The sequence below is a fragment of the Mustela putorius genome, unplaced genomic scaffold (genome assembly GCF_011764305.1).
Source record: "Mustela putorius furo isolate JIRA1106 unplaced genomic scaffold, ASM1176430v1.1 tig00003845_pilon_pilon_pilon, whole genome shotgun sequence".
Taxonomy (NCBI): domain Eukaryota; kingdom Metazoa; phylum Chordata; class Mammalia; order Carnivora; family Mustelidae; genus Mustela; species Mustela putorius.
This window is the reverse complement of record NW_025421998.1, coordinates 30,910,803-30,932,296: the sequence shown is the minus strand read 5'-3', so window position 1 is coordinate 30,932,296 and position 21,494 is coordinate 30,910,803. Positions and strand designations below refer to the sequence as shown.

Genomic DNA, 21,494 nt, shown 5'->3' with positions numbered 1-21,494 from the left:
TATAGCACCAAGAACTGTAAGATATCTGGGAAGAAACTAACCAAAGAGGTAAAGGATCTGTATCAAGGAACAACAGATCACTCATGAAAGAAAATGAAGAAGGCACAAAAGATGGAAGAGCATTTTATGCTCATGGATCAGAAGAATAAACATTGTTAAAATGTCTGTACTGCCTAGAGCAATCTATACTTTCAAAATTCCACCAGTATTTTTCAAAGAGCTGGAACAAACAATCCTAAAATTTATATGGAACCAGAAGAGACCCTGAATTGCTAAGGGACCTTGAATTGTTGAAAAACAAAACTGGAGGCATCACATTGCCTGATTTCAAGCTTGACTACAAAGCTGTGATCACCAAGACAGCATGGTACTGGCACAAAACAGACACACTGACCAGTGGAACAGAGTAGAGCCCAGATATGGACCCTCAACTCTATGGTCAAATAATCTTTGATAAAGCAGGAAAAAATATATGGTGGAAAAAAGTCTCTTCAATAAATGGTGCTGGAAAAATTGGAGAGCTATGTATAGAAGAATGAAACTCGACCATTCCCTTACACCATACACAAAGATAAACGTGAAATGAAATAAAGACCTCAATGTGAGGTAGGAATCTATCAAAATCCTGGAGGATCTTCGGCCACAGAAAATTCTCTCAAGACATGTCCCCAAAGGCAAAGGAAACAAAAGTGAAAATGAACTTTTGGGACTTCATCAAGATCAAAAGTTTCTGCACAGCAAACAAAAGAGTCAACAAAACAAAGAGGCAACCAAGGAATGGTAGAAGATATTCGCAAGTAACACTACAGACAAGAGCTGATGTCCAAGATCCAAAAAGAACTCCTCAAAATCAACACCCAAAAAACATAATCATGTCAAAAAATGGGCATAAGACATGAACAACACTTCTCCAAAGAAGACATACAAATGGCTAACAGACACATGAAAAAAAGTTTTCATCATTAGCCCATCAGGGAAATTCAAATCAAAACCACATTGAGGGGCGCCTGGGTGGCTCAGTGGGTTAAGCAGCTGCCTTCGGCTCAGGTCATGATCTCAGGGTCCTGGGATCGAGTCCCGCATCAGGCTCTCTGCTCAGCAGGGAGCCTGCTTCCCTCTCTCTCTCTCTCTGCCTGCCTCTCCATCTACTTGTGATTTCTGTCAAATAAATAAATAAAATCTTTAAAAAAAACAACAACAAAAAAAAAACCAACAAAAAAAAAAACCACATTGAGATACCACCTTACACCAGTTTGAGATTCCTCAAAAAATTAAAAATAGAGCTACCCTATGACCCTGCAATTGCATTTTTGGGTATTTGCCCCAAAGATACAGATGTAGTGAAAAGCAGGGCTATCTATACCCCAATGTTCATAGCAGCAATGGCCACAGTTGCCAAACTGTGGAAAGAGCCAAGATGCCCTTCAAAAGATGAATGGAGGGGCACCTGAGTGGCTCAGTCGGTTAAAGCCTCTGCCATTGGCTCAGGTCATGATCCCAAAGTCCTGGGATCAAGACCCACATCAGGCTCTGGCTTGGTGGGGAGCCTGCTTCCTCCTCGCTCTCTGCCTGCTTCTCTGCCTGCTTGTGATCTCTCTCTCTGTCAAATAAATAAATAAAATCTTAAATAAAAAAAAAGATGAATGGATAAAGAAGATATGGTCCATATATACTATGGAGTATTATGCCTCCATCAGAAAGGATGAATACCCAACTTTGTATCAACATGGACAGGAGTGGAGGAGATTATGCTGAGTGAAATAAATCAAGCAGAGAGAGTCAATTATCCTATGGTTTCACTTACTTGTGAAGCATTAAGGAATAACACAGAGGACACTGGGAGATGGAGAGGGGAAGTGAGTTAGGGGAAACTGGAGGGGGAGACAAACCATGAGAGACTCTGGACTCTGAGAAACAAACTGTGGGTTTTTTTTTTTTTTTAAAGATTTTATTTATTCATTTGAGAGAGAGACAGTGAGAGAGAGAGCATGAGCGAGGAGAAGGTCAGAGGAAGAAGCAGACTCCCCATGGAGCTGGGAGCCCGATGCGGGACTCGATCCCGGGACTCCGGGATCATGACCTGAGCCTAAGGCAGTCGTCCAACCAACTGAGCCACCCAGGCGTCCCCAAACTGTGGGTTTTATAGGTATTGGTGAGGATGTAGAGAAAGAAAACTCTTTGGCACTGTTGGTGATGCAAACTGCTGCAGCTACTCTGGAAAACAGTATGGAGTTTCCTCAAAAAGTTAAAAATAGAACTATCCTACAACTTAGCAATCGCATGACTGGGTATTTATACAGAGGACATAAACATAGTGATTCAAGGGGGCACATACCCCCCCCCAATGTTTACAGCAGTATTATCTATAAAAGTCAAATTATGGAAACATAAAATGTCCATTGAGTGATGAATGGGTAAAGAAGATATAATGTGTGTAGATTACTCAGCCATAAAAAAGAATGAAATCTTGCTATCTGCAATGATATGGATGAAACAATAGAGTACTATGCTAAGCAAAGTCAGTCAGAGAAAGACAAATACCATAGGATTTCATTCATATGTAGAATTTAAGAAACAAAACCAACAAGCAAAGGGTCAGGTGGTGGGGAGAGAATAAGGCAAAACAAGAAACAGACTAACTATAGAGAACAAACTGATGATTACCAGAGGGGATGTGCATGGGGGATGGGTCAAATAGGTGATGGGGATTATGGAGTGCACCTGTGATGAGCACCAGGTATTGTATGGAAGTGCTGAATAACTAAATCGCTAATATTACACTGGAATTTAAATAAAAGCTTTAAAATATAGCTATTATAAAAAGACACAATAGACCAATACCCCTTTATAAATAAAGATGCAAAAATTTTAGAATTACTAACAAACCAAATTCAGCAGCATGTTAAAGGGACAATACACCATGCCCAAGTGGGATATAGTCTTAGAATGCAAGGGTGGTTCAACAAATGAAAATCAGTCAGTGTAATACACCTTAGTAATAGAACAAAGGGTAAGTCCTACAGGATAACGGACACAGAAAAGCATTTGACACTCTGCCATAATAAAAACACTCAATATACCAGGAATAGAAAGAAACTTCCTCAACATGTTAAAAAACATTTATGGAAAACTCACAGCTAACATCATACTCAATTATGAAAGACTAAAAACTTTCCACCTAAAGTAATATGACAAAGATAATTCAGCATACTATTGGGTGTTCAAGCCAAAAGAAATAAAAGGCCTACAAATTAGGAAAAGAAAAAAAAAAGCAGAACTATCTCTATTGACAGATTATTTGATCTCAAGTCCACAAGAGTATTAGAACTAATAAACTAATTCAACAAAGCTTAAAGACACAAAACCAACACACAAAAATAAGCTGCATTTCCACACACTAGCAATAAATAACCTGAAAAGCAAATTAAGAAAACAATTCCACTTACAATAGCATCAAAAAGTATAAAATACTCAAGTTTAAACTTAACCAAAGAAGCAAAAACACTATACACAGGAAACTACAAAGCAATGTTTAAAGAAATTTTTAAAAGCATAAATAAATGGAGCAGGACTTTGTGTTCTTAGATCGGAGACTATCATTAAGGTGACAATGCTACCCAAAGGAGTCTAGAGATTCAAAACTCTAATATTTCTGAAAAACATGTAAAAACTAACCCTAAAGTTCATATGGAATTTCAAGAATAGCCAAAACAGTCTTGAAAAGAACATAGGTGAAGAACACACACTTTTGCATTTCATAACTTACTACAAAGCTACAATAATCAAAACAGTATGGTACTGACATAAGAAGAGACATATAGACCAATGAACAGAACTGAAAGCCCAGAAATAAATCTTTACACGTACAATCAACTTATTTTTAAACATGAACATCTAGACCATTCAATGAACAGTCTCTTAAAAAAATAATGCCAAGGGGCACCTGGGTGGCTCAGTGGGTTAGGGCCTCTGCCTTCGGCTCTGGTCATGATCTCAGGGTCCTGGGATCGAGCCCTGCAGGCGGGGTGCCTGCTTCCCTCCTCTCTGCCTGCCTCTCTGCCTACTTGTGATTTCTCTCTGTCAAATAAATAAATAGATTCTTAAAAAAAAAAAACCAATGCCATGAAAATTAGATATCCACTTGTCAAGGAATGAAGTTGGACCTTTACCACACACTATACACAAAAATTAATTCAAATAGCATCAAAGACAGGTGCCTGGATGGCTTAGTTGGCCAAGTGTCTGACTCCTGATTTTGGCCCAGGTCATATCTGAGAGTCATGAGATCAAACCCTGCATTAGGCCCCACACTAGGCATGGAGTCTACTTCTAGATTGTTTCTCTTCCTCTCCTTCTGCTCCTCCACCTCTCCAACCACTTGTGCTCTTGCTCTCCAAAAAAAAAAAAATTAAAAAAAGAAAACACATCGAAGACTTAAAGTAAGAGCTACAGCTATAAAACTCCAGGAAGATGGGGCACCTGGGTGCCTCAGTGGGTTAAGCCTCTGCTTTCGGCTCAGGTTATGATCTCAGGGTCCTGGGATCGAGCCCTGCAGCAGGCTCTCAGCTCGGCGGGGAGCCTGCTTCCCCCTCTCTCTTTGCCTACTTGTGATTTCTCTGTCAAATAAATAAATAAAATCTTAAAAAAAAAAAAAAAAAAAACCTCCTGGAAGATAATATAAGGGCAAAACTTTATGACACTGGTGGGTTCCTGGGTGGCTCAGACGGTTAAAAGTCTTTGGCTCAGGTCATGATCCCAGGTTCCTGGGATTAAACCCCACATCAGGCTCCCTGCTCCACCGGAAACCTGCTTCCTTCCTCTTACCTCTGCCACTCCCCCTGCTTGTGCTCTCCAGATCACTCTCTGTCAAATAAATAAATAAAATCTTACAATAATAATAATAAAACTTCATGACACTGGATTTAGCAATGATTCCTTCAATATGACAATAAAAGTACAGGCTACAATTAAAAGCAAAATAGATAAACTGTACTTCAAAATTAAAAACATAGTGGTATCCTTTGATGCACAGAATGAAAAGAAAAACCACAGAGTGGGAGAAAAGTACTTGCCAATTATGTATTGATAAGGGTTTCATATTCAGAATACATAAAAAACTCATTCAATTAAAAAAAAAATGATAACCCAATTACCAAAAACACAAAGGACTTCTATAGACAGTTTGCCAGAGAAGATATACAAACATATATACATCTGGCCATGCAAATGGCCAACCAACATATGAAAAGATAAACCACCTCATTAGTCAATAGGGAAATGCAAATAAAAACCACAATGAGATACTACTTCAAAACCAATAGTTATAATTTTTTTTTAATGAAAAAAATAAGTGTTGGCAAGGATATGGACTAATTTGAACCTTTGTAAACTGCTGGTGGGAATGTAAAATGTATAGCCATGGTGGAAAATAGTTTGGCAGGTGTTCAAAGAGTGAAAAAGAATTATCACACAATCCAGCAATCCCACTCCTAGGTATAGACTCAAAAGAAATTAAAACAGGGACTCAGATACTTGTATGTGAATGTTTACAACAGCATTATTTGCAATAGCCAAAAGGTGGAAACAAACCAAGTGTCTATCAACAGATGAATGGATAAAGAAAATGTAGTGTATCTACACAGTGGAATATTTACCCATAAAGAAAAATGAAGTTCTTATTATACCATATGAATGAACCTTGGAAACATTATCCTAAGTTAAATAAATCAGAGACAAAAAAGACAAATATCCTATGATTCCACCTAGAGGAAATATCTAGAATGGGCAAGTTCATAGAGAGTGAAAGTAGATTAGAGATTGCCAGGGGCTGAGACAATAGGAGAAATTAGAAATTACTGTTTCATGGTTATAGTCTCTCTTTGAGGCAATGAAATCATCTTGCAAATAGACAGATGTGATGCTTGCACAACACTGAGAATGTAATTAATGCTACATTATGTAATTAATGGCTAAACTGGAAAGGTTGCTTTTTTTGTTTTTTGTTTTTTTAAGATTTTATTTATTTATTTGACAGACAGAGATCACAAGTAGGCAGAGAGGCAGGCAGAGAGAGAAAGAGGAGGAAGCAGGTTCCCTGCAAAGCAGAGAGCCTGATGTGGGGCTCGATCCCAGGACACTAGGATCATGACCTGAGTTGAAGGCAGAAGCTTTAAGCCACTGAGCCACCCAGGTGCCCCTGGAAAGGTTTTTTTAATTTACATTTTACCACAAGAAAAAAAGATAATCCACTTCTTAATGTCAATAGTAACCGTGTATTGTGAGGCTTACTACCTTTATAGAAGTATAATATACAACAACAGCATAAAAAATGGGAGAAACATTCTGTTTTAAGGTTCTTATGGTACACTTCAAGTGGAAAATGTTACTTGATGGTAAACTTGGGTAAATTAAAGATGTATTTTATAGACCCTGTGCAACTACTAAAAACAAAATAAAACAAAAGAGTATATCTGACAATGGAGATAAAATGGAACAATTTTTTAAAAACACTATGAATTCAAAATAAGATAAAAAAACAAAAATCGGATATGATAAAAAGAAAAGAAAGAGCAATATGGTAGACTTAAACCCAAACTTACTGATAACTATATTAAATTCAAATGACCTAAAAACCCATTTAAAGACACATATTCTGAGACTAGATATTTAAAAAGCAAGTTCACAGAGCTTCTACTCCTGCCTAAGATGTAGAAAGTCACAACACACCATCTCTCTTATCCTAAAAATTAGTCAAAACAGGATAATTTATAAAATCATAAACCCATCAGGAAACAGAGGCTACAAGGAAACCAAGTGATTTAAATTCCAAAGAACAGTAAAACCTCTCTTAAAAGACAGTCGACACTCTGTAGAAAGTGTCACACATCAAAACTCCGAAACAATGATGATGGAAGTCCAAATTAGGACACAGCGCTGCTTGCGGAAAAAGTCAGGAAAAACACTGGGGAATGAGGATGGAATAGCTATGCTAAAGATATACCCTTGGACTTCAAGATGCTGAAAATGGAAAATGAAGGGTTCTCACCGTCCATAAAGTCTATAATAGGCCAGCTGAAGTGCAAGCTGAATAAATGTATCAGGGTGAAGCAGCTTCTTCTTGGTTAGGTTTTTGCCAAAAGATGTAAAGGGATACACCACAATCTGCAGATCGGATGCCTAACAAACAAACAAACAAATAAATAAATAAAAATGGGAAAAGTGAAAAATCAGCTAAGAAGAATACCCCAAAGATAACCAAATCATCATCTGCATTAAACATTACATATAAAAAATTAAAGGATCAAAGCTACAATTTAAAATGTTTTAATGTTGGGGCATCTTGGTGGCTCAGTTGTTAAGTATCAGCCTTTGGCTGAGGTCATGATCCCAGAATCCTGGGACAGAGCCCTGCATGAGGCTCCCTGTTCAGCGGGGAGCCTGCTTCTCCCTCTCCCACTCCCCCTGCTTGTGTTGCCTTTCTCACTGTATCTCTGCCAAATAAATAAGATCTTTTTTAAAAAAATGTTTTAATGTTGTTTGGGTGCTTGAGTGGCCCAGTCAGTTTAGCATCAGACTCTTGATTCCAGCCCAAGTCATGATGAAGGGTCATGAGATTGAGCCCCATATTAGTCTGGGTTCAGTGGGGAGTCTGCTTGAGATTCTCAGTCCCCCTCTCCCTCTGCCACCAGCCCTACCACCATGCTTGTGCTCTCTCTTTAAATAAATAAATAAATATTTAAAAATAAATAAATAAATTGTTTTATGTTGTCATGCTCAGATGATGACCCAATTTTTATATGTGGTAGTTGAAAGAAAAGCCTTAGTATCTAAGAAAAAAAAGTTTAAAAAATCTACCTGCTTGAGAAATTGGGCTTTAGCTTGATTTATATCGTTTAGAATTTTATCATCCACAGTGAAAACAAGTTCCTCTGGAAGTGATATATCCCGTACTTTTTCTGAACCCTGAAAACAGGGAAAAAACTTTAAAATATTAAAACAAAAAACTATTAAGAAAAAAAATGAAAATTTTTTTCTAACATACCTTCCATCTTCCTTCATTCTCAAAAACTTTCTCATTAATATAATGGCTGATATTTACCATAACCATTCCATCAAAAGGAGCATGCTAAAATGAAAATACACAAGATTTTGAATACTTCATGTCAACTTAAAACGTGACCCAATATTTTATTTTCAATTTCCCTCCCCTCCAATCTTAATACATACTGAAGTACAGAATTCAAATGCCTGACCCAAGGACAGAGAAATCCTACGGCACAGCAAGTGACTGCTGTCTTTTATTTGCTGTAAAGGAACAAATACTTAAAGTTGGAAGCACCTAATGAGGGATCCTGAGGTAATGGGGAGGGGTGTAAGTAAAGCAACCATGAACTATCTAGAGAAAATAACCATTATTTAAACTGGAAATGAAAGCAGGTGTATGTGTGCAATGCTAAGACATTCTGAAATTTGAAGAGCACTGTGCAAAAAGCAAAGGAGGATGACAGACTTTTTGAAGGCTAAATTGAGCACTGTATGAACTTTATCAGTAAAGACAGGCCACTAGGTGAGCATTAAAAAGCATAATCAGTTTGTGTTTATGTCTACAAGAGTGTTTAGATGCAGCAGAAATATTTCTCAATGTTTAAGGAATACTGGAAAGATGGGCTGAGTTATAGGGGTATTAGAGATTTAACAGCTATATTATAGAGAGCAAGGAACTTCAACTAGTGAACTTTTCCATCATTTATTCTGGAGGACAAATTTTTGCTTTCTTTTCTCCATGTCCTTTGGCGACAATTCCATCAGTTTTTTTCCCTCTATGTTACTCCTATCACTTTACATTAAACAGTTACCATTCATGAACTGAATGTGGGACTACCAGCCTTGGAGAGAAAGAAGGAAGGCTTAAGATATGGACTAGCACATCTGCGTCCACATTCAGAGGAGTAAATTAAGTGTCTTGAGTATCACCCTAATATTACAGAGATCTGTTGGCCTATCTCATAGCCCAGTGGAGCCTAGAAATATAGTATGAATACTGTTACCAACTAGATAGCAGCTACAGCATCGAAAAGACTCTTGAGGGAGGTCTGAAGTAGATGCATGAGCAACTCAACTCACCTATCCTTTGATACAATAATGACACTCACAGGTCATTAACAAGTCCATTTTCTAACTGCATCTAAAAATTTTACAAAGAATTTGCAGATGAAACATATTGTTTCATTTGAAACAGTATAATTAATTTCTAATTCTTTTACTGGACCCAGTAAGAAAGAGCAAGGTTAAAGGATAAAAGTATCTCTGATTGGTAATTCTACCTACCCACCACATGGTGGAAAGCTAAATATCAATTTTTAAAGAAAATTTAGGAAATATGAAAACTTCATATGCTTTCCCGATGTTTTATTTGTTCATTTAGCTTTTTTTCCCTTTTTTTAATTTATATGGAGACATTATGTGTAACATACTTTCTAGGAATAGAGCTTCAATCCTGTGTCCACACACTACCATTCAACTGTTGTGCAACTGTTGAAGTTACTTAATTCTTAAGTTACTTAATCCTCATCTGTTAGTGGGACTAATAATCATATAGTTGGTGTAACAAATGATCTTCATAATGCTTATAAAGTGCTTCCTACAGAACGTAGACCACAGCAATAATCAGTAACTGCTTTTAGTCTTTAACTCTTTATTACATGCTTCCTATGTGCTCGTCACAAAGCCCAATAATAAACCTTAGATAGAGAAGACAAAATAGTTGACCCCGGATTTTAAATCCCAAGAGGAAAATGTAATTAACCACTGTGATCATGAAAGTACATATTTAAACACCAATGGAACAGAGCAGCAACATGGCATTGCATTTAGAACAGACCAACTTTTACAGTATATAATATACTGCTCACCCCTGAACAAAGCTGACCTCCCATGCAATCAAAATCCACATATAACTTTTCACTCCCCAGAACTAACTTAATTACTCATTGCCTGTTGTTGACCAGAACATAACATTTGCCGATACAAAAACAGTCGATTAACATGCTTTGTGTTGTATTATGCACTGTATTCTCACAATAAAAACAGAGAAAATAAAGTGTTATTAAGTAAATCATAAGGAAAAACCTATATAGTACAGGAGTAGAATAAGGCACCACACATCTCCTCATCCCCACCCAAAGTTAGCAAAGCTACCCAGGAATGTGGGCAACCTCCTTTCAGGCAGAGTCCAGGGAAAGGCAGAGAACAGGGGAAGGCACAGCACTGTTATCTTCTCTCTAGGTTGCTTTCTCCTTCCGGTCCCTCCATGTGGTTCTAAATCAGTTTCTGGCAAGCTGCTCCCAGCAATATTAATTCTCTGCTGTAGAGAATATTCAGCACCTCAGACAGCTCTCCTTCCTACCTTGGGCCTTAGAGCCCACATTACTACCTGGTGCTATCCCGCCCCAAGTATTTCCCTGGACCCCTAGGGATGGCGGGGTGGGGGGAGAGCAGATTATCATTCTGTGGTCCTTGGCCAGCTATGGACAATGACTGGTCTTGGCACCTCGCTGAGAATCCCTCTCCAGAGACAGCCCCTTCACAACTTTTTGTTGAAAATCTCAGTGAACCAAAAACTCTGCACAGGTAGTACGATGATGAGTGCCACAAGCAGGTGACAGCCTGCTGTTCCAGCCTTCTCAGCAACTCTCCATCACCTTCCCTTCACTTTTAGTCATGTGGCAACTTCTACCTTATTTTTTAATCACAGAGTAAAATATGTATTTATTGAAAAAAAATTCATTTAAGAGGACCTACACAGTTCAAACCCATGTTGTTCAAAGACCAACTATATACAATTTACTAATGATGTTTTACAGAGGTTAAATTGTTTTTTCTACAATCATCTTAAGTTACGAGAGAAACTAATATGGGATATTTAAAAGCAGATTATCAAGGAGAGATAATCAGATCAATTTTATAAATAAATGGATGTTAATACATACACATAAAACATGCCCATACAAGTACAACAACAAAGATCTCATCTGTGGTTAGATGTATGTTTATTATGGGACCAATATTCTTTATTCAGAGATAATGAAGATCCCTAAAGTTACTTTCATCCTAAATTTGACCAAATAGAAAGAGTTTAGTACTATTAATAAAAATCAAAGTAGTGCAAATGGGTATTTACCCCAAAGATACTGATGTAGTGAAAAAGGCCATATGTACCCTGATGTTCATAGCAGCAACGACCAAAGTTGCCAAACTGTGGAAAGAGCCAAGATGCCCTTCAACAGATGAATGGATAAGGAAGATATGGTCCATATATACAATGGATATATGCCTCCATAAAAAAGGTGAATACCCAACTTTTGTATCAACATGGATGGGACTAGAGGAGATTATGCTGAGTGAAATAAGTCAAGCAGAGTCAATTATCATATGGTTTCACTTACTTGTGGAGCCTAAGGAATAATACGGAGGACATGGGGAGATGGAGTGGAGAAGTGAGTTGGGGGAAATTGGAGGGGGAGACAACCCATGAGAGACTCTGGTCTCTGAGAAACAAACTGAGGGTTTTGGAGGGGATGGTTGGGGGTGGTTGGGTGAGCCTGGTGGTGGGTATTAAGGAGGACACATATTGCATGGAGCACTGGGTGTGGTGCATGAACAATGAATGCAGGAACAGAAAAGAAATAAAATGGGGGAAAAAAACTTAAAAAAAAAACCAAAGTAGTGCAATATGTTTTTTGTGTGTGTGCAGGGCGTTGAGGGTTGTAAGTGAGTGCGGCAAGTAAGATGATGAGCTCTTGATCATGAGAACAACTTAACCTTATGTAATAATATAACATGCAGTTTGAACAATATACAATGAAATTCTCAAAATGAGAAGAGATAAAAACTAGAAAAGAAAAACTGCTACATCAACTGATGAATGGGTAAAGAAGTTGTGGTATACATATACAACAGAGTATTATTCAGCCATAAAAAAATGAAAAAGTTCTGCCATTTCCAACAACATGGATGGAGCTAGAGAGTATTATGCTTAGCTAAATGGGTCAGAGAAAGACAAATACCAAATGATTTCACTTATATGTGGAATTTAACAAGCAAAACAAATGAGCAAAGGGAAAAATAAAGAGAAAGACAAACAGACTCTTAACTATAGAGAACTGATGGTTATCAGAGGGGAGGTGGGTAGTGGGTAGGTGAAATAGGTGATGGGGATTAAGGAGTTCACTTATAATGATGAGCACTAGGTGATGTATGGAATTGCTGAATCACTATACTGTACGCCTGAAACTAATACTGCACTTACGTTAAGTAACTGGAAGTTAAACAAAAACTTAAAAAAAAAAAGACTAACTGCAAGCTACCTATATAAAAACAGTCAATGAAACTATTAAAACAGGAAGAGAACACACACAGGAGGGAAAAGTGAGACTTAACATTAGGGTTAGAATCAGCAGCTGGGAAAAGGCTGTTAAGTGTCTGAGTACGTATAAGGAGGAAAGAGAGGAAGACGGTAGGAAGTAGTAAGCTACTCCACAAAGGATAGTGTTCCAGGAAACAGTGATAATATAAACCAGACTAAGAAAGTCAAGAAGAATAAAAGAAAGAACTCAAGAGAAGAAAACTGAGGCAATTAACAAGAAATATTTTGTCAACAATGAACTCCAAGGAAGAGGAAAGACAATCTTTAAAAGCACTCATAGCAACCTTTCACTCTGATGAGCTACTGTAACAGACAACTAGTTTTATTACCTGCTCATCAACCACTTAACCTTCTTCCAAGATTTTTCTGCAGGCAACCACCACACATCTGTAATGGTTTGAATGAGAATGATTCTACCCCCTAGATTCCAAGGTTTAACATGTGACCCAGGCCAGGTAATTAAGAGTACCTGACTCCTCAGAACGGGCACATGATAGACAAAGGCCAATAACAACCAGTGAGCATTATTCCCAAGACTTGTGTTGGAACCACCAGAAGGAAGAAGGGGGAGGGCAGCCGTGGTAAGCTGGCCATTTCCATTCGGAACACTAATCTGTGAAAGGAGCTGTGAAGACATGAGATTGTGGATACAACAATCACAGGGGATAGTCTACCTGAAGATGAAGTTAAACAAAGGGAAAAAATGCCAAAAAATGGAGAAAGAAATTTCTTTTTTTTTTTTTAAGATTTTATTTATTTGACAGAGAGAAATCACAAGTAGGCAGAGAGGCAGGCAGAGAGAGAGAGGGGAGGAAGCAGGCTCCCTGCAGAGCAGAGAGCCCGACGTGGGGCTTGATCCCAGGACCCTGGGATGATGACCTGAGCCGAAGGCAGAGGCCTTAACCCACTGAGCCACCCAGGCGCCCCGAGAAAGAAATTTCTAATGAAAGCATTTGTACACTGGAAGTCAGTCTTACCCAAACTTAACTGTACTCCTATGCCAACGAATATATTCTTAAGCTAATATCAGTATAATTTAGGTTTCTATCACCTAAAACTGAATAAATACTGATTAATACAGCTATTGAGCCCAGATCAATATGACAGGTCAAAAAAAACTACCTCACACTACTTTATAGTCAGTTCCATATTTTATGAAAGATCTTACAATGAGATTGTAAGTGTATATTGCAACTTCTTGTTAATTTTCTAGGTTCACAGACTTCTTGAACGTCTATCAGAAAATGGCAAGGTAGACTTAATAAAGATGATCACAGGAGAATAAAGAGATTTTTTTTAAATAAGGAGGTAAAAAATAGTAGAAGCGCCTGACACTTTATTTTCTATAGTGTAAATAAATGTTCCAAAGGTTATGTGCTATTTTAGGAAAATAATTAAATTACTGGGAAAATCTAGAAATATATGCACATCTACTTCTCTGTGCAAAGAACATAGACATAACGCTGAATCTTTTAAAATAAGTTGTAATTCAGTCACCTGGGTGGTTCAATCAGTTAAGCATCTGCTCAGGTCATGATCCTTGGATCCTAGGATGGAGTCCTACATGGGGCTCCCTGCTCAGCAGGGAGTCTGCTTCTTCCTCTGCCCCTCCCCCCTCCACTCATGCTCTCTTCTCCTCTACCTATCTCTTGCAAAAATAAATGAAAATCTTAAAAAAAGAAATAGGTTCTAATTCTCAATAGGTAATAGTGCATTTTAAAGAGCTTCATAATTCTTCAAAATCCGTAACTACATAAAATACATGCAACTTCCACTTTGCAGATACACACCAAACTATTAGCCATAATACAAATGAAAATAACTTGTCCTATTCTCTGTTTTCACTGAGAATTCAAAACTAAACCTTTTAGTATAATGTCACAGAGCTATCAAAGTGTGTATTTATATGAACACAGAACAGCCTACCTAGTTTATTGCCACTAAATTAACCTAAACAGTTGAAAAGAAAAATAACTTCAGAACGTTGACTTACATCACAACTACAGCCAAATACTCCATTGGAAAAGGAAATCAAGTTATAAGATTTGTCTCCCCAGCGTACAGTTGGATCTCCTGTAAGGGTCATTGTGGTTACCTAAAATACATGTAGTATTTTAAAGTTAAGAGAATTTAATGTTAAGAGGTTTATAAGTATTTACATCTTATATGTCTGTGTATATTATATAAGTACACACACACACACACACACACACACATATATAAGATGCCACTTTTCCTCTTCAGGTAAACCAAATTTAGTAAAATGATAATAATTATACTCAAGAGATAATACTAATTCCAGCCCTGCCTTTAAGTATTTCTCAAAATCTCAAAAATCCTATGAAAAACAGAAAGCTGGTACAATAGTCATGGGGGTTTAGAGAACTTAAAAAGAAAAGACAAAGCTTTTGCAGCTTGAATAGTCTAAGAAGCTGTGGTAAGTTTAGTCATTAGAGTCCACTTATGAAGAAGATATTTTAATAATATTGTAATTTACACTGAATTCATATCCACTAAGGTTGTTTCTCACACAGTAGGCTTTGGCCCATTAGGGAGTCATGAAATTGATTTAATATATCACAGTAAACATTCATTACAAAAAAAAAGAGAGAATACAAATATTAGACTCTATCACAGATAGTAAAAGTAATTACTATTTTCTGAAACTTCCGTTACAAGTGTGTATATATGTAGTAGACTGCAATCTAAACGCAAGTCTAACTAGATTCTGGCAGTGAAAGTTCAAACAGTACTACATTAGAATATATTCTTCCTCAAGAAGTTTGGTAACTCTCCTACTTAAAAAATAAAGTTCAATTTACATAAAAGAAAGCTATTTCTACCTACAAGATTTTCCAACTCTGTACTATTTCTATCATTCAATATAAATGTTTTCAAAAGACCAAGAGACGTCTACAAATAAGACTACTACCTTTTATTATTTCCCAGGAAATGATAATATTACCCAGAGTGGGTGGGGGAGGGGAAACAAAGACCACATTTACTCTTAAACTCACTAAAGTCTGTCAATAGTGCTATAACTCTTAGGATAGACCCCAGCAACTAAGGTGTCAAGATACACTGGGGTGGGTCACAGGCACGTTCTCATGTCACCCCTGGCATAAGCTCACTTAGCCCAGTGTCCTATGCAAATTTTCTGTACATGCAAACAACAGTCATACTTCTTTAAACAATGTCCAAGATATATCTACATTACCTAAACAATGACAATAACAATCCTTTATGAAGGATTATTTATGTATAAGCTCCAACCTGGTAAATATATATGATAGCTACGAAAAAATTTTAAGACCCTGTATATAACAAAAAATCTTCTCATCTTTGGTATACACAAGAGTCTTCCAGAATAATTAGTGAGAAGAAATAGCAGAGCAAGATATTTACATACCTGAGAATAATCTTCTGGTGTTACATGTGGACTGCTATCCTCTATGGAATATACCAGTAAACTGCTCTGAATTTTTTCTAACATAGTCAAATTCTCTGGATCAAGACTAATCAAATACTCTCGTGCCTAATGTATAAAGAGAAAGTGATTAAATATTACAAATTAACTATATCCAGAAAAATCTCAAAATAATTTGTCAGGGAAAGGTTCATCAAGAAAAGTGTAAACTGATATCTGGAAGTAGAGCATTCTTAAGTCAAAATGATAAAAAGCAGAAAAGCAATTACTATTAATTTATACGGAAAAATGTTTGAACATTCCTGGGCCCAAAAAAATGACCTCTCTTAGAGGCTTTACTGATAACATAGGACACATTTTGGTAGAGAACTTACAAATAAAGTGAGATAAAGCACAGATGCTCGTAGGCACTGATGTTCAAAGCTTGATGCTGAGATACTGAGGGCAGCTCCTGGGGAAGGAGCTTGTTGCTGCCAGGGAGGCGCATGCAGAAAAAAAAAAAATGCTGAACACTATTTTTGCTTTTTGCTTTTTTTCACAACAGCAAAAATCCTTTCTGGGTTTCTTTCAATGAACAAAAATAAGTACTGAAGTAGGTCCTTTGTGAAAGTGAAGTGACATAACACAAACTTTCAAAACATGGAGGAGGTCTGTAAAGTTAATAATACTGTATTACATATTTGAAAATTGCTAACAGAATACTTCTTTTTAAAAAAAGATTTATTTATCTATCTATCTATTTAATCATTTGAGAAAGAGCACGAGAGAGAGCATGAGCGAGGGGAGGGACAGAGGGAGAGGTAGAAGCAGACTCCCCACTACTCTGAGCAGGAAGTCCCACGTAGGGCTCAATCCCAGGACCCTGGGATGATGACATGAGCCACCCAGGTGCCCCCAGAATCTTAAAAGTTCTCATCACAAGAAAAACAATTTGTAATTATATGAGATGATGAATGTTAATCAGATTTATTGTGATCATTCTGTTATATATATATACACAACTATCTAATCATTGTGTTGTACACTGAAACAAATATAATTTTATGTCAAATATACCTCAATTTAAAAAAAAAAAAAAAAGAGGGGCACCTGGGTGTCTCAGTCAGCTGAATGTCCAACCCTTGATTTCAACTCATGTCATGATCTCAGGGCTAGGGGATGAAGCCCTGCATCCGGCTCCACGCGGAGTCCATTTGAGACGTCCTCTCTCCTTCTCCCTGCTCAAGCTCTCTTTAAATAAATAAATGAATAAATAAATAAAGTCTTAAAAGAATAACAACAAAAGAAAACCATATAACCTTAGCCCATTGAGTTCGTTCCTCACTAGTCAATGCTGCTATCCCAGGTCCATCAGGTTCACTATGGCACTTCCTGTGAATGTATGTCAATTGCCTTAGGAAAGATTAAAGAAAGAGTATTTTAAAAGAGCATAAGCATGATCACTAGCTACTTTTAGCCTTTAATAGGTCATAATATTTATCAGTATTTGTGTTTTCATATATTATCCAAAGAAAGGGATTATGATCTCAAAAGCAATGGATTTATCTCTCATACCCATCTTATTTTTTAAAAAATAAGTGAGTATGTGGCCTATTCACACAAAAGTACATTTGACAACAACTTAAGTAAATAAATTGACTGTTTGGCTAGTATTACTTATACTGCCAAATGTTCTTGTACTTCTAAGGTCCAAGTCAATACTCCTTACAATAAATACCTCTTACAATAGAGAACTTGAAAAATATTATGACAAATAATATTACAAATATTATGCATATCTTATCTAACTAAAAACTATGTGCATATGTACTTAAGAAATTACACTATATCTGATTAATATTTGTGTGTAACCCCAAAAACAGAAGTACTATGCAGTCAGTTTGAAATATTTTCACATTTGCTGTTGCTACTTATCATCATTGTAAAGATTATTAGATGAAGACAAATTATTTCCTCGCAAAGTACTTGCTTCTGCCAATCTGATGAATTTCATCAGATTTTTACACAGATGACAAGTAAATAACGGATTCTTCAACAAAGAAATACATTTTCATCAGACAAAAATCTACAGCTTTCACAAAGACAACAAAAGCACAGGCAACACAAGTAAAAACAGACAAGTAAGATTACATCAATCCAAAAGCTTCCACACAGTTAACAACAAAATTAAAAGGCAACCTAAAGAATATGAGAAAGTATTTGCAAGCCATGTATCTGATAAGAATATTTATATCTGATATTTATATCTGATAAGAATATCCAAAATATATAAGGAACCCCTATAACTCAGCAAAAAGAACCAGTCTGACTTAAAAATAGGCAAAGGAACTAAACAGCCATTTCTTCAAAGAAGACAGAAAAATGGTCAGCAAGTACATGCAAAGGTACCAAACATGACTAATCATCAGGGAAGTATAAATCAAAACCATGATATATCACCTCACAGCTATCTGGATGGTTATTACCAGAAAGATAAGAAATGAGTGTTGGTGAGGATGTGGAGAAATGGTGGGAGTGTAAATTGGTCCAGCCACTATAGAAAACAGTATGGATGTTACTCAAGAAATTAAATGTAGAACTACTTTGTGATCCAGCAATCCCAGTTCTGGGTATATATCCAAAGGAACTGAGATCAGGACCTTGAAGAGACATCTGCACTTCCATGTTCACCACAGTATTATTCACAATAGCCAAGAGGTAGAAGCAACTTAACTTTTTGTTGACAGATGAATGAATAAACAAAGTGTACTAAAGATACACACACACAGTGGAACATTATTCACCCTTAAATTAAACATTATTTCCTCCCTTAAAAAGGAAGGAAATCTTAACAGCTATTTGGATGGTTATTATCAGAAAGAGAAGGCGAAATCAGCAAAGAGTTAACTTTGTGGTGACATGTGAACAAACATAAGGCATGAGAAAGAATGCTTGCTTATTCAAAAGGTGGATAAGGAAGAAAAGGGCATTCCAAACAGAAAGCACAAGTACGTGCAAAGATTAAAGATAACCTGATGTGTTTCAAGAATTGCTAACAAAGAGGACTTTCTAAGATGGTGGAGGAGTAGGAGACCTTAGTTTCGTCTGGTCCCTGGAATTGAGCTAGATAGCTATCAGATCATTCTGAACACCTCTGAACTCAACCAGAGTTCTAAAGAAAGAAGAGCTGCAATTCTACAAATAGAAAAGCAACCACTTTTTGCAAGGCAGGAGATGCGGAGAAGTGAATCTGAGGAGATATACAGGAAGATAAACCACGGAGGGGAGGGAGCTTCTAGCTACTGGAAAATTATCTAGCAGCAGAGCACAAAATAAGAACTTCTGAAAGTCTGTTCTGGTGAAGGCCACCCACCTGAAAGGTGCTCAGGTGGCAAAGTGAGGTGGAATTCTAGTTGGGACAGTATGGTCTCAGGATCCCCAGGGTCACAGGAAGATTGGGGTGCCTAGGTATGACAGAGCTCCCAGGCATCGGAGTGGGGAAGCCAGCTGCAATCAGCTGGCCCAGGAAGGGGCTTTCAGCTCGATATTGCCGTAAACCATTAATCATGGCATGAAAAATGTTCCACATCACTCAGCATTAGGGAAATACAACTATTCCACATCACTCGGCATCAGGGAAATACAGATCAAAACCACAATGACATACCACTTCACACCAGTCAGAATGGCTAAAATTAACAAGTCAGGAAACAACAGATTTTGGTGAGGTTGTAGAGAAAGGGGAACCTTCTTAATAGTTGGTGGGAATGCAAGGTCTGGCAGCTGCTCTAAAAAACAGATGATTAACAATGATTTTTCTTGAAAAAGTAAAAAGATTTACAAATGCTACAGCAGACAGGGGCGCCTGGGTGGCTCAGATGGTTAAGAATCTGCCTTAGGCTCAGGTCATGATCCCAGGGTCCAGGATGAAGCCCAGTATCGGGCTTCCTGCTCAGGGGGGAGCCTGCTTCTCCCTCTACCTCTCCCTCTGCTCGTGCTTTCTCTCTCACTCACTCTCTAATAACTAAAATATTTTTAAAAATTTTAAAAATAAAATGAAATAAAAATACTTTTGAAAAATCAGCATACATAAAATTCTTCTTTTTAGCTTACCCTTGCCTATAAAAAAGGCAATTCTGAATATTTATTTTTTAAACTCAAGCAAAGGCTTAACACCTCAAGACTCAAGAAAGTAGAATGAAAACCTGTAAATCTCTGGTGGGGTGATCAAACATCCTTCATGTATTATATCGAAGACAAAAACTCGGCCTCGACAAAGCACTGCAATGTGAGTTGGGGAATGTCCTTCACTCTCTGGAAAAAGAAACAGAAACACCAACTCAAGCTCTCAAAGTTACATAAGAGTAAAACTGCGTACTTACACCCAGTAGAAGAAAATAACCCTTGCTCCAATACTTCGTCATATACTCATCAAATATATCATATGAATAATAAGGTGGACTTTCAACTATGATATATACACTCTTGAAAACTGTCCATGTGAAACATGAAAAACCCATGGAGTTTCAAGTATTTGTATACCCTGAGACTCGTATAAATCCCAAACTACTGCAGGGCTCTCTGGTTTATTCATGGACAGCAATGACAAGGGGAAAAGGGTAGCAAGGAATCCTAGAGAAGAGCTATTTGAATTAATTTTTCTTTGGGTTTATTTCAATGTTGACCACTCATCAGATAATTTAAACTGCAGTAATATCTAGCTATGGTTTCTAAATAAAATAGTTTTCAGTTGAGAAAGAACACTCTTTGCCTGTGTGGCAACAATGCTTTTGCCAAATCTAGTTTTATTTAAGGTTCTAATGATACCTGGTAAGCCACTGATAACTTATTCTATGATTTTCTGGGTATGCCTTAACTCCCTAAGAACTACTGCTTTGCTGTAAATCTCAGACTATTCTGATTTAGCCTCATTTTTCAATTATTATTCCTTTTAACAAATGGCTTCCTATATGATCTCTGCTTCTTCCCTCTAAGAAAAAAAAAAAAAAAGAGAAGACATATATTACCAACAGAAGGAAATTTACTGGTTGATACGTACAAAACTGTGGTAAATGCTTTGCACACATTATCTCCCGAAATTCATCAACTATGAGAAACACCACCTCCTCACAGCACTTTTTTTTTTTTCTAATATCCTATTTTCTCAAGTCCTAGGAGGTAAGGCATGTATTTTTCTGGTCTTTCATGACTATTTCCAAAACACTTCTTCTCTCTTCTCCTTCAAAACCCTCCATATCTTTTTACATTTAATGCTACCTTTTTTTTTTTTCTGTCATTTACGGACCAGGTCCTAACAGGTCTGGTGACTAGAAGTCTGAAATGTGTCTTAGTAGGCTAAAATGAAAGTGTCAGCATACCTGTGTTCCTTTTGGAGGCTCTAGAGGAGAACGAATTTCCTTCACTTTTCTAGTTTCCAGAGGCTACCCATACTCCTGGACTCAGGACTCGCCTCTTCCATCTCAAAGCCATCAAGGGAGGTTCATGACTTTCCATCAATTTGCTGCCATCAGTTTGATTCTCTCTATGCCTCTCTCTTCACTCATGACAACTCCTGTGATTACTCTGTACCCACATGAATAATCCAGAATAATCTTCCCATGTTTAGGTCAACTGATTAACAGTCTTAATTTCATCTGCAACCTT

General features: G+C 37.2%; 1 protein-coding gene across 2 annotated transcripts in view; it reads right to left on the bottom strand.

The window, feature by feature from the left end:
* Positions 1 to 21,494, bottom strand: part of CROT (carnitine O-octanoyltransferase) — a 47,646-nt gene that overhangs the window by 10,577 nt on the left and 15,575 nt on the right. For both annotated transcript variants that reach the window (XM_004739644.3, XM_004739646.3), the window contains exons 7-13: positions 20,036 to 20,144; positions 17,150 to 17,243; positions 15,834 to 15,959; positions 14,418 to 14,519; positions 8,042 to 8,125; positions 7,855 to 7,962; positions 7,046 to 7,176 (exon numbers count right to left, since the gene is read on the bottom strand). In XM_004739644.3, coding sequence (XP_004739701.1) covers positions 7,046 to 7,176; positions 7,855 to 7,962; positions 8,042 to 8,125; positions 14,418 to 14,519; positions 15,834 to 15,959; positions 17,150 to 17,243; positions 20,036 to 20,144 — 754 coding nt within the window. The remainder of the gene's footprint in view (positions 1 to 7,045; positions 7,177 to 7,854; positions 7,963 to 8,041; positions 8,126 to 14,417; positions 14,520 to 15,833; positions 15,960 to 17,149; positions 17,244 to 20,035; positions 20,145 to 21,494) is intronic.